Consider the following 12,751-nt stretch of genomic DNA (forward strand, 5'->3'; position numbering starts at 1 on the left):
TCTCATAATTATGTGAAAATTAAATACACGATAATTTTTTATAGCTTGGGTATTAAAAAATGTCATATCATCAATGTATGAAAAAAATATATCCATCTATCAGACTATTATTACTATATTAAAGTTGATGCATAATTTAATAAATATAAAATTAGTAGGTTGATATCGCTTTGTTAATGGTAAAGTCACCCCTATTCATTTTGGTAATTATCATTTAATCTATTGTTAATTTTCACAATTATAAGTAGTTATCATTCTTAACGATTTCAATAATTATGATTTTGAGTATGTCTTCGACGGTCTCACATATGTTTATTTATGAGACATGTCAATCATATACATATTTATATAAAACTAATATTTTTTCATGAGTGACCTAAATAGAAGATTCGTCTCACAAAATTGACCAATAAAACTATGTCACATGATTTTTTTTATATGATGTTAATCATTTCTCAATTTTAACAATGCCCTCTTTGGAACTTGTACGAATTATCATGTTGCCTATCCTATAATAGTTACATAATTGAACTAATTCAAGAAAAATGAATAAAAGGGAGAGTGGATTGCATCCACTTGCGGGTAGGCTTTTGATGAACTAGAGAAATCAAAGTTGTCTACGCAGCTGAAAAAAGTCTCAGTCTATCTTCTTTTTTGAAGCTAGATTGTAACTTTATACCAATAGATCTTGAGTTACAATTTTACAAAATCAAGAAAACATGTTTCCGTAGACCATTCTATATTCTACGATAATTCAAAAACAATATGAGCTAAACGATGTGTTACTCTATTCGCTGATCGTCTCATGTGACAAATAAAAATAAATGTTCCTGAGGCCATGAGAGTATGAATTTCCATTGCTATACGCCACTAGGAGCCAAATCTTCACCCGCTGCATTCAGAGAATTAATAGCTTGAGTTGAATATGAAAAAATGCATACACCAGCTATCCCCCGCCGTAGACAAAATTCCATCCCATGTCTAATAGTCATTAATTCCGGTCCTTGCACTGAATCGGGATGTCTAGTGGCACATGCCAAAGCACCCAATTATTATGAAGAAGTTCAGTTGAAGTGCAGAGTTGGAGACTTAACTGGATGATCGGATGCAGAGTTGGTTCATGGGCTGCCTGTAGATTTTCGTGGACCATTTAAAAATCAAGTTCGAATACTTCTACTCTTTTAAACTCAACAAAAGTCATTAAAAGTTTAGAATTAATACACTTTTAAAATATCTTGGCCGATCATTCAGCTACATTATATATGAAAAAAAAATAACACATGATTTTGGGTTAAAATATTATATGTTAGATACTCAAAAGTAAAACTTGGTTCTTGACCAAACAACACTTGAACAGCAAAATATGGCCATATGAAGCCAACATATTGAATCCTTATCAGATGAGTCCGATTTCCAAACAACACGAATAATTGAGTGTTAACTAAAGCCAGAAATTTGAGGCCAAGTGACCAAGAGCTCTTCATTAACAAATTTCTTGGTAACAAGGCTGCTGCTTAACACTTGCTGGATTCTTTCACCTGCAGTTGCTCCAACACTGCATGATCCAGAATGGGTAACACCAAGGAAATTGATATTACATGGTGGTTGTATTAACTACCCGCTGAGCCAACAATGTGCACAGTAGTTGAGTATTTTCTCATGCTGAGCCTTTCCGTGTGCACACAAAGAATCTGGTATCCTGATACACAAAAAGGCTTTTGCATTGATAATTGATAATCACGTGTCACATGTTATTTCAATACACACACACATTTGTATGTATACAAAAAAATGATCACCTATAATAGCAGATCTCTCCATTGACCATCAACTAGAGAGAAAATGTTGACTTTGGGGACGTGTGCAAGCTTCCATTCCTCCCCAGCCTCTAGTTTTTGTCGAACAAGTGTATCTATGAATTCCACTGAAAGATCGCCTAGTTCTATGTACTGAAGATTACTCAAATGCTCGATGCCCGATGGCAACTCCCCCATTAGATTGCAATGCCAGACAGATAGCGTTTCCAGGTAAGGCATGGAACCCCTCTCTATTTCTATCCATCTCAATCCTCTTAGTTTGAATAGCCACAATCTTTTGAGACTCTGAAATCCTCTGCCAACGAAACTTAATCTCTCGCCTTCATAAGCAAAATTATACAGTTTTAGGGACACTAGATTTGGCAAAACTCCAAGGTGTTGTAATAGATCCTCTCTCAATCTGCTCCACCCGAGTTGCACTTCAGTGAGCCCATGAAGAAAATGCATCCACTGTGGTAACTTCTCCAAACGTCCATGAAGCACAACTTTACGAAGAACCGAGAATGTGAAAGGAGGCACATAGTGATCCAAATCCATCACCTCTCCCTCATCAACTGCAAAAATGCATAAAGATCGTAGGTTGATAAGCTTTGCTAGAGAAGAGCTAAGATCCTTCCCATCTTCTCTTTTTAACTTTTTAATGCATAATCTCCGAAGTTGAGTTAGCCTCCCTATTTCTCGCACTATTTTAATTCCATCAATTTCATCTGCATCTATGTAACATAGCTTTTGTAAGGCAGTCAGGCAGCATCCTATCTCGTATGGAGCCTTAAAGCTTTGTGGATGGCCAGAGGAAAACGTATCACGTGCACTTATATATGAGTACACTAAGAGATGCCTAAGTTTGCAGAGCTTCAGAATTTGAATTGGCAATTCGGTCACTCTGCAGTGCTTGAGGTCTAACGTCTCTAAATTTTGAAGATTTCCAATTGATTTGGGAATGATTTTGATATTTGTCCTCCTAAGGCTAAGATACTTGAGGTAATAGAGTTTGAAAACTTCACTGGGGATTTTATCTAATGGAGCTCCTCTTAGATCTAATACTTTTAGTAACCTACACCCATCTTGCAGAACCCTGTGTAAAATCTGTACTGATTCTGAATCTTCAAACTCAAACCAGAAAAGAGAGACAAGATATTTAACATTGAAGGATTCTTGTGCATTGGTAAATGCAGAATGAATCGCCATACGTCTAATCTTATTAGGCCACATAATTTTTTCTCCGCTGGCTGGTAAAAAAATATTGCGTTCTCTTGACTTTGAAATGATGTATTCCCGTAGGATGTCATGGATACGAAACTTTCTAGGCCTACCATCCTCGTATGTGTCTGCTACTTGGATAAGACTTCTGCTAACAAGTTCATTAAGATAGGCCTCCGCCATTTCTTCCTCCGTCTTCCCTTGTTTTAACTCCATAAATCCTTCTGCTATCCACAGCCTGATCATCCTCCACTTCTCAAGTAACTCAAATTCTAGAAAAATGCTCATGTATAAGATGTAAGCTTTCAGATAGTGTGGTAAGTCGTAATAACTGAGATAGAGTAATTTCACCATCCGCTTCATACTGTCTCCTTCTAATTCAAGACCAATGTTACGTTCAAACATTTTCCATTCTTCAGGAATTTGTTTCTTGGTAGCTAAGAGGCCACCGATTACAACAATTGCAAGTGGCAACCCCTCGCATCTCTTTAAGATACATGCAGAAACTCCTTTTAAATGAGGAGGACATGATTTTCCTGGAAATGCCTTCTTATAAAACAATTCTTCTGATTCTTCAGCATCGAAAGGCTCTAAATTATACAAATGGCCGTTGGTCTCACTGCAAGCAGCATTTCCTATGCTGTTAAAGCGTGTGGTGATGATAATGAAGCCAAGAGCTCCCAGTCTTGGAAATGCATATCTGATGGATTCCCATGCACCTATTTTCCAAACATCATCAAGGACAATTATATATGTTTTATGCTGGAGAAAATAATAAATAAATTCTTTCATTTCATCAACATTCTTTGATTCCAGGTCATGAGGTGGTTGTTGCTTCACTTCATAAACAAGCTGCTTAATTATGCTTTGCAAAAGATGATCTGCTTTGAAAGACTCTGCAATAGTAACCCACACATGGCTATCGAAGTTCGCCTTCACCGATGCATCGTCATAGACCCTTTTAACAAGGGTAGTTTTACCCAATCCGCCCATGCCTACTACTGAAATGACTTTAAGCCCGTTTTCAGTCGGCAAAAGCCACTCTAGCAGTTGCCTCTTTGGCTTTTCAATACCCACAATATCTGAATCTTCCAATAGAAGAGCATCTCCCCGACTGTCATACCATTCATTGCTCATAAAGGAAGAGCTCGATCCATCCATGAAACCATGTGTGTCTTTGAACCTCTGTTGACTCTTGGAAACATTTTGTAATCTCAACTTGATTGTTTGGATTTCAGAAGCAATTCGCCTACGGGATTTTAAATTTCTCACTGAGGCACATAAATTTTTTTTGATGCAACCACCGAATTCATTGGAACCATGACGAGGATAAGCAAATCGGAGCATGTACTCTTGAAGAATATCTTCAATGTCGTAAGTGATTTTACGTACTTGATTAACCCATGCTTTGAGTTGGGGATCACTTTCTTCTTTTGAATCAGCAACTCTAAGGAATGCTGTCATGTGTTCCAATTCACCTTGAATATACTCCACTTCCTCTCCAACCCCTCCTAGTAATTCCTTCTCATGTTGGAGAAAGAGAGATAATTGATTGAGGACAAAAGTCACAGCACTGTCTGCCATTTTTGCCTGCTCTCGACTTCTTACATTTACGATGCACCGATCCTCGTACTGTCTCCTGCAAGGTTGAAAGGATATAAGGAAATATTCTCGATATGAAATCTACACCATAAAACTTAAATTATGTGAATCCACAGTCCTAATTATAGCTTGATCTTGACCCAAGCTCTCAAAATTAAGCCAGCCTAAAACGACACTCCATTCTCATAAAAAAAAAAAAAACATGTAATTTATGCAAATATTTAACGGTAAATTAGTAGATAAACAATATTAAAGTGCATAAATCAATTAGACTATTATTTTACTGAGATACGTTTGTATCAAATGATCAAGTAAGAAGACTTACCTGGATTAATTTTCAGGTGCAGCGCTGCTTATGAACTTGTTCATTGACTTCTTCTGCTCAAACAGAAGAGAAATCGAAATCAAAGTATAAAAATATGACACAGATATCGATTGGGAGAGGAAAGAGCAGACATATCATTACTATTATAATTTTTTTTTTAAAAAAAGAAAAGAAACTTACCTATGTAATTAAATGGAAATCGCATAATAGAGACAGATAGCCGATCTGCATCGGCAAGTTTTGCAGCGGATCATCGACTTCCATATGAAATATATTTATGTACATCACAATATGAATATATGGGTAAGTTCGATCCTGGGGTGGGGGCAGTACCCCTGGAGACTGGGTAGGAAGGAATAATCCGAATATATGATTTTGGGAAAGAGTGTTTCATCTGAACCACTCATTGAGCATATCGGCCCCATGTCCAATCAAATCATCGGGTGTAGCATAGCAACATTTAATTTATTTTTAAAAAAAGATTTAAGCTTTCACAAAGGTCACACCATTTTAATGCGAAAATCTTTGTGGCAAATTTTGCTTTCTCTTCTTCATCTACGGAATTCGTTCATTTTTCCTCCATGGGTGGTTTCATATTTTCTTCCAATTATTATTCCACCAAATAAGAAACAATTTTATGATGCTTATAAATTTTAGGTATAAAATATTGCAAACTAAAGATATTATAGCAGATTTTAAACTTAATGAAGATATTTCCATTCCCTTCAAGGCTGTTTCGAGATTTCTCATATGTTCGCCTGGTGGTTGGCTCCCATGATTTCATGCTCAGAATAATTCCATGTAAATTACTCGTTAATTTTCACAACATATATTCTTGCAATCAAGAGACCTGGGTGCAAAAAATATACATAAATAAAATATTTATGATTGAAGTTTATTGATCTCATCTCAGTTTCATCACTTTATCTATACATAAATCCCAGATTATTTTTTTCTCAAGAGACACATCATCTTTACTCATGCGGGATAAATGACGTGCCTCTCACTTCTGTGCTACTGTAAAACGAGTCTTCTCCACCCACGTAATAGTTATCTTCTTTCTCATCATCCCATCTAATGACTTCTCTTATATACTTGAAAGCTTCATCCACTGTGGGTCGGTCTCTCGCCCTCGATTGCCAAACAAAGAGCTTTCGTCCGGTAAGGGTTGCGTAAAGATCCTTGAATTTCATTGCTATGTAGAAGTAAGCTTGGTGGGCTAGCGACTGATTGCTGTTGTGGGGCCGGACTGGACTAAAGTCGGTGAACCATTCACAGGAGCCGATGGGAGCCCGGTTGATTTTTTCCTCGAAAAGATCGTACTTGTTCAAAATCAAGACAAATGGGGTGTCCTTGAAACATGGATGTCTGATTGTTGTCTCGAAGAGGTCCCGACTTTGAATCATCTTGTTTTGAAGGACGACATTTTTGCTACCACCAATGTCTGGAGAATCACACACTTGATCGTAATCGCTCAGGGACACACAGAAAACGACCACGCTAACGTCTTCAAACATTTCGACCCACTTGCATCCTCCATTCATCCCCCTGGCATTCACTCTAATAAGTTGATACCTGATATCAAATTATCAGGTTAACGTGACGCCGATGATGATTTTTTGTCATTCATACACGTAAAACTTTTACTGGTAAACAGTTGCAACATGAGACAGCATCAACTCCTGTAAAACTAGCTATTACACGATCCCTGTAAATGAAAACATCTTGGGACAAACATTGTTTTTATACAACATGATAACCAAGTCAAAATATATCATATTAAACATATATCATGATGTTCATAATATCAAATCTCCTTGTAAACATATTCTTTACTTAAAAATCTAATATTACTTACTTTGTCTGAGGCGGGGGCACGGTATCGAGATTTTCAGTGTAGGTTTCCGACATTGGGCTACGATCATCCAGGGTGAACTCCATGAAGGCCAAACCGTTCCCTTGAGTCACCCCTTCCGCATACAGTATATCACGGTCTGAAGGATCATACTCATTGCTCGATATCTCAACAGCCTTTCATCGAAAACAAATGCTAGAGTCGACATCAATGACAGAAATGCAACTGATTTTATAAAAATTGTGTAACTAAATTAATAGTGACCCAAAGCAAAATACAATACCCTGCTTAAGAAGTACTCAGCCACGTCGGGAAAAAAGTGAAGTTCGTTCTTTCTCTTGTATGTTTCCTGTATGGCAGAATCCCGCCAGACTTCTTCAACAAGTGGAGCATACTCACGCGTTGCAGCAGGAAAGAATGCATCTAAATCTCCCGTGGCTATGATATCCAGGAGCCAATCAGAGAAATGCTTCAATCTCGGATTGAGGGAATATATGCATTGATTGGGTTCAATGGATTCCGATCCTTCCCCTGTAGAATACACACTCAATTACCACAAGAAAGTCAAGGTATTATAGAATTTTCATTAGTCATAGGACAAACGCACATCCAAATTTTAACAATAACTAGAACAAAAGGTCATTTCAAAATTTTCCCAGTATTTGAGATACTAGAACAAAAAATAAAGTTGATTTTTCTCAAACCTTGAAAACACCGAGGAGAGCACAAGTGCGATTTCAGTCACCGGACATTAAAACAAGCAGATTCCACCTTATTTTCCAAAATTCAGTTTCACCCTATTACAATTTCTCCCATACAATTATTATTTTAATTTAATTTTCATCACTACCAACAACAATTATGTTATGATATTATATCAAACTGTTATAGTATTTTCTCAAATTTTATGACCCCGCACATTATTAAAAAATTATTTAACCAAATACAGTAGCAACAATTTCTTTCAAAAAAAAAAGAACCAAACACATCACATCATCTAGCTCATTTTTTAACATGCCTTTTCAAAAACCATATTCTGAAAAAACCATAAATAAAACTGAACTTGGCTCAACCAGAAGAAATTTTTCCAGGTTCTGATTTGACAGACCTGGAAAGACCGGAACATGTTATGCAAATATCATTAGAAACTACTGAATCAGAAAACAACAGCTGATGATTAAAGAGTTTTTTAAATCTAAACTAATGTTGTTACTATGGACGAAAACGAGAACGATAACGAGAACGAGAACGAGAAAAATAAACGCAAGAAATGACAATGAAAGAGAAAAAAAATTAATTTAGCATACTTATTCCTTTATCACCTGATTCAAGGACTAATCCATCAGAACCTTGCCTTTTGGATTTTGAAACAGCTTCCTCCTCAAATCGTTCTCGACCATCAAGCAGAATGCTGAGATACTTATACATGTTGCTCTGGATCATAAGCTTGATATCCTGCAGTTCTTCATATGTAAACTTGCTTCCATACAAAAATTTGGCCTGTTTCGGGAGAAAACAAGAGGAGTCAATTGGATAAAACATAAAAAGCTATTAGAAGACAATCACCGTACATCTCAGAAATCATTAGTATTTAAACTCCGCCAACCACAGGGATTGAATTTTTTAAAATTGTTTGACTTAAGTTGATGTCACATAGAAAAGGAGAGAAGCAAGTCACTTGCTCAAAAAAAAAAAATTCTCAATATCCCTGTTAAGAAATTTAAGGGTCAACACCAAGTACATTTGAATTAAAGAATCCGAGCCATTCCCCTTTTTTTCTGATATCAATCCAGTCAGCTAAGTCTTGAAGAAACAAAGAGAAAAGTTGAAAAAGGTGTACGTGGAAACTTCAATGAATAATACTTCAATTCTTGTAAACCAAAAAAAATGCTGTAAAGAATAAAAAAATGTCTTCACTGAGTTAACCTCAACATTCAAATTCTATCGATGATGTAACAGTGAACAATTGCACGAGTAAATTATTTCCGGTGAAATTGTAACCAAATTAGCTGTAGCAAGTTCCTAGCAACAACCTCACTTGACCACTTCATCATGGTTACCTGCTTGAAAATAGTACTGGTCCCAGAGCCTTGGAGTCCAAGTAGCAGAAGCTTCTGGCTCTTTTTCTGCTCTAGATAATTCGGTACGGTAGTATAATTGCTAGGCTCATCCTTATGTCCATGAGGCTGACCTTGTGGTACAGGTAAAGAGAACAAGGAGCAGACAAATCTGGTTGATGCCTGGAAGAATTAAGAGTAGGTGAAACGATTCACTGGACATGCTACAGTATTTGGAATGTAATTTTCAATATTCCTAAAACATACCTTTTCCCATATATTTCCTCTAATATTATTTTGTCCTTCCTCCTCGTAACGGCCATCATCATATACCCAAAAATGGGTATCACGAGGACATTGAACATTTGCCAACTGTCAAATACAAAACAACAAATAAAACTACTTCCCCAAAAGCGAAACCAAGATTCAACACAAAGCATAGGTAATATAAGATGAACCATAAAGTTGAAGGCCCACATGATTGCATCACTTGAAATATCAAGCAAAAAACAAGTGGCTTAAAGCCAAAATCATCACTTTTTCCATTCCTAAATCCTTAAAATTATGTCTTTTCGATATTATTACTCTTCGAGCCCCCGATTTGGTAAGATTTATCCGTAATCATCGTGTCTCATAAACTCCTACATTACATTAATCCACAAAGGTCTGAACCATGATCAAAGCTTTACAAAAGTGCTAGAACACGGCAAAAGATCATTGACTTCGTTTTTCCTGAATCTTTTGCATATTATTAATGGAATACAGATTTATGTAAAATTGTTACGAGTTGTGACCATTAAATAATTGATATTTATGTGATTTGCATAAGTAACCTAACAATGAAAACAACACCCAATAAAAATAAAACACCAACTCCCCTAAATCTCATCGTTTTTTTCTACAAAAATATAAAAAGATTCTCATATTAACATCTCTCACTAGAAAGACGAACCTTTAGTATTCTCAGCTCAAGTTTTGTTATTTCTCGGCCATTGATGAATACCTCAGTATTCCCATTGCTTGCATGAGGACTAAGTTTTCCTGTAAAATTCAAGTTTGAACTAATAATTCTATCTGGCTTTTCTCCATCCTGTCAAAATGGAATCCAAAAACGATATGAGCATTTTCAATTCCCAACACAAGATTTCCAGCAACAATGAAAAAGGTATCACCTTTCCCCAAAGACCCGATTCCTTATCATACCAATAGCGGCCTGGCTTCAACTTCCTGGGAGGTAAAGGGCATCCAAAAAGTTCGGCCATCTCTTCTGGCTTCAGAGGATACCCATTAACAATCAACTGCTCTGGTCGAAGTTGGTTCGCCGAACACTCTTTTTCGGCTTTCATTATCTGTTTGACTTCTAATGGACTAAGTAAACGTGACAAAAGCCTAGAATGATTTCCCAATTTAGACCTCTTCGACTCGTCAATCGGCTCACTGATGCAAGTAACACATTTGCGCCCTTCTGGCATTGAACCCATTGCTCTGAGCACACAATTGCTGCAATATCTTGCATCACACACCAGGCATGATTCCTTAGTCTCCCACTTTCCTTTTCCACACCTATAACACACTCTTGTTTTCTTTCTCCTCTTCTTTTCTTTGGTGACACCAACATATTCAGGAAACAATTGTTTCTCAGCGTCTGTGACTCTCCTGTCAGATCTATCAACGGTATTAAAGGTGACCACTGTGGATCTCCTCACGTCATTGGAAGAGTCTTTTGGGACATAACTTCGGCGACTGTGCACTGAACCGGGGGAAGCTGAAGGGGATGGCGAAGAAAAATCAGCATTTTGCAAAACAGACACCTCGGATTCCGAACTTCCAGACATCCTAGGACTCTGATTAGAATGATTTGCAACACTCACGATACGTGACATGGGCATAGGGATTGGTTCAACAACAGGGGCCATATCGTGAGTCACTGATCTTCTAAACTGGGAAACTGGTTCAGCAATTGGAATTGTGTCTGCATTCATATCAAGGGGTTCGGCTCGGGGAATTTCATATAAAATTGGAGGGCCATCGTACTCTAATGCTATTGAATAATCCAGTTTATCCTCGTCGGGAACAGGCGCCCCTGCAGGAAGCATTTTTCTCACCATATCCCTCCAATCCTTAGACCCATTTTTATCCATGGTTCCTCACACCAATCTGCCCCCTCAAGCACGGCCCCAAGTTATTCACAATACGATAAGTTTCAATGTCCTAAAAATTGAATAAATACACTTTAGAAACAAGTAAATGCAAGATCTATTAAACTGAGAAGCAAAACAAATGGAGAGTTACAGTTCTTTCAAATCAAAAAACTTGTGAAGTAATTTGCACAATCAAGAGGCATTTTGTCAAAGCATTCATAATTGAAAATTTCTAAATCGAAAACTGAAAACCCAAAAAATCAACGGCCAAGCGTACCGCTTTTCCAGTGAAAAGAAATTTCAACAACTCTGCTCATAAAAATCAAGCATTCATGAATTTTCAGATCAAAGTTGTCAACTTGAAAACAAATGCTTCAAGATTCTAGAAGTCGAAAATTCGGAGTCATACTTTCGACAAGGCACCAAATCCGAACCATCACAAAATCAACTTCCAAATAAGCTCAATTGCATCTCACTTCATCCAAAATTTCAACTTTCTCCAAAAATTAGCATCCAGAAATCTCAAGAGACAGAGTGAAAAAAATTTAACTTTACAAAAAAAGAACAAACTTTATGCACGAAAGAGCGATGAGAATGAAAATAAAGAGCCTTTGAAGCATACATGTACCTATTAAAAAGACAGGTAAAGAAGGTGAACGGATCAATGAGAGGAAAAGGGTAAATTACTAGTAATAAAGGCTGCCTTCTTGGGCTTTGAAGCTCTGAAAAATCAAAAGGGCTGAATCCTAATCTATGAAAGAATCTACCCTTTTCAAAATATAGCATGAAACAAAGATTATTGCACAAAGCATGGATTACATAAATTTTTCATTCTTTTTAGAGAGAGACAACAAGAGTATATGTAAAATTGGAGATTAGGAGGTGGACAGATGATTTGCTGAATACAGAGGAGATAGATACTGGGGTCCATGTGAGTGCACGGTTTGGAAATGTTACGGAGTGAAAATTTGTTACTGCCATTTTCATTTGAAAAGTCCAATGTTGACCTTTCAAAGAACAAAATTAGACATTAAATATTTAATAATATTTGATTTTTTAAAAGAATAATAATATTGAATTTGGGGTATCATGATTGAAAATGAAATTCCATTTATTACTAAATTTCCGAATCTTGATGAATGATGAATTTATTTAAGATACCCATATTGTTCCACAAGTATTTATTTTCTCCTAAAAATAAAATTTCGCCTCTCCATTGTTACAGATTTGCAACATTATAAATAAGGGTCAAGAAGGATATTAAATGGTTATTTTAAAAATAAAATATTGAAATTATTCTTGTAACAGTTCAAATATAATTCAATTTAACCATGCTTAATGGGAATTATTATGTTAGCTTATGCAACAGACTCACATATCTTTATTTCCAAAAAGTGATGAATAATAAAGTAAAATAAAAACATGTGGATGAGCAGATAATTAATGTCAACTGAGACTTAGATTGGATGATACCAAACCAGACCATCAATAAAACCTTGATGGTGAAGTTGCATTATTGAGGTGAGGCCTACTAGCACTAGCACCCCCACCACCCCCCACCCAAATTTCATTACATTTTATTTTGTTTTGTGACACTAACTTGGAATTTATGACAAAAGTTTTCTTTTTTGGTTTAGTTATCTACTAACTGTTATCATTTGAAATGGGTTGGGTGGATATAGGGTAGTTAGTGCACTAATTTTGGGAGACATCTGGCAAGCAACACAAAAATGGAAAATCAAGAAAAAGTTAAA

The 12,751-nt window shown here is 36.4% G+C and overlaps 2 protein-coding genes across 9 annotated transcripts; both read right to left on the reverse strand.

Moving 5' to 3' along the window:
• Positions 1-1,364: 1,364 nt before the first annotated feature.
• On the reverse strand, positions 1,365-5,280 carry LOC140832048 (disease resistance protein RPM1-like). 5 transcript variants are annotated; one of them, XR_012118009.1, is made up of 5 exons: positions 5,125-5,280; positions 4,945-4,997; positions 1,800-4,656; positions 1,619-1,699; positions 1,365-1,538 (listed from the first exon to the last, which is right to left on the reverse strand). XR_012118009.1 is itself a non-coding variant. In XM_073195823.1 (4 exons), exon 3 carries the CDS (start codon positions 4,599-4,601, stop codon positions 1,800-1,802), a length of 2,802 nt encoding a protein of 933 aa, XP_073051924.1. In that variant the 5' UTR covers positions 4,602-4,656; positions 4,945-4,997; positions 5,125-5,280; the 3' UTR covers positions 1,365-1,699. The 5 variants fall into 5 exon arrangements, 4 of the variants coding, with proteins under 4 accessions (XP_073051924.1, XP_073051927.1, XP_073051925.1 ...); XM_073195823.1 differs by having other exon boundaries at positions 1,365-1,699; XM_073195826.1 differs by having other exon boundaries at positions 1,365-1,715.
• Positions 5,281-5,799: 519 nt separating this feature from the next.
• Positions 5,800-11,930, reverse strand: LOC140832049 (extra-large guanine nucleotide-binding protein 3-like). Of its 4 annotated transcripts, none has more exons than XM_073195829.1 (9): positions 11,685-11,930; positions 10,029-11,067; positions 9,809-9,946; positions 9,124-9,228; positions 8,860-9,039; positions 8,122-8,299; positions 7,083-7,330; positions 6,803-6,975; positions 5,800-6,519 (listed from the first exon to the last, which is right to left on the reverse strand). In XM_073195829.1, the coding sequence occupies exons 2-9, from the start codon at positions 10,995-10,997 to the stop codon at positions 5,919-5,921; spliced, it is 2,592 nt and encodes an 863-aa protein (XP_073051930.1). In that variant the 5' UTR covers positions 10,998-11,067; positions 11,685-11,930; the 3' UTR covers positions 5,800-5,918. The 4 variants fall into 4 exon arrangements, with proteins under 4 accessions (XP_073051930.1, XP_073051929.1, XP_073051932.1 ...); XM_073195828.1 differs by having other exon boundaries at positions 11,626-11,929; XM_073195831.1 differs by lacking the exon at positions 11,685-11,930 and adding an exon at positions 11,407-11,588.
• Between the last annotated feature and the right edge of the window lie 821 nt (positions 11,931-12,751).

The sequence above is a fragment of the Primulina eburnea genome, chromosome 5 (genome assembly GCF_022965805.1).
Source record: "Primulina eburnea isolate SZY01 chromosome 5, ASM2296580v1, whole genome shotgun sequence".
In the NCBI taxonomy this organism is placed as follows: Eukaryota; Viridiplantae; Streptophyta; class Magnoliopsida; order Lamiales; family Gesneriaceae; genus Primulina; species Primulina eburnea.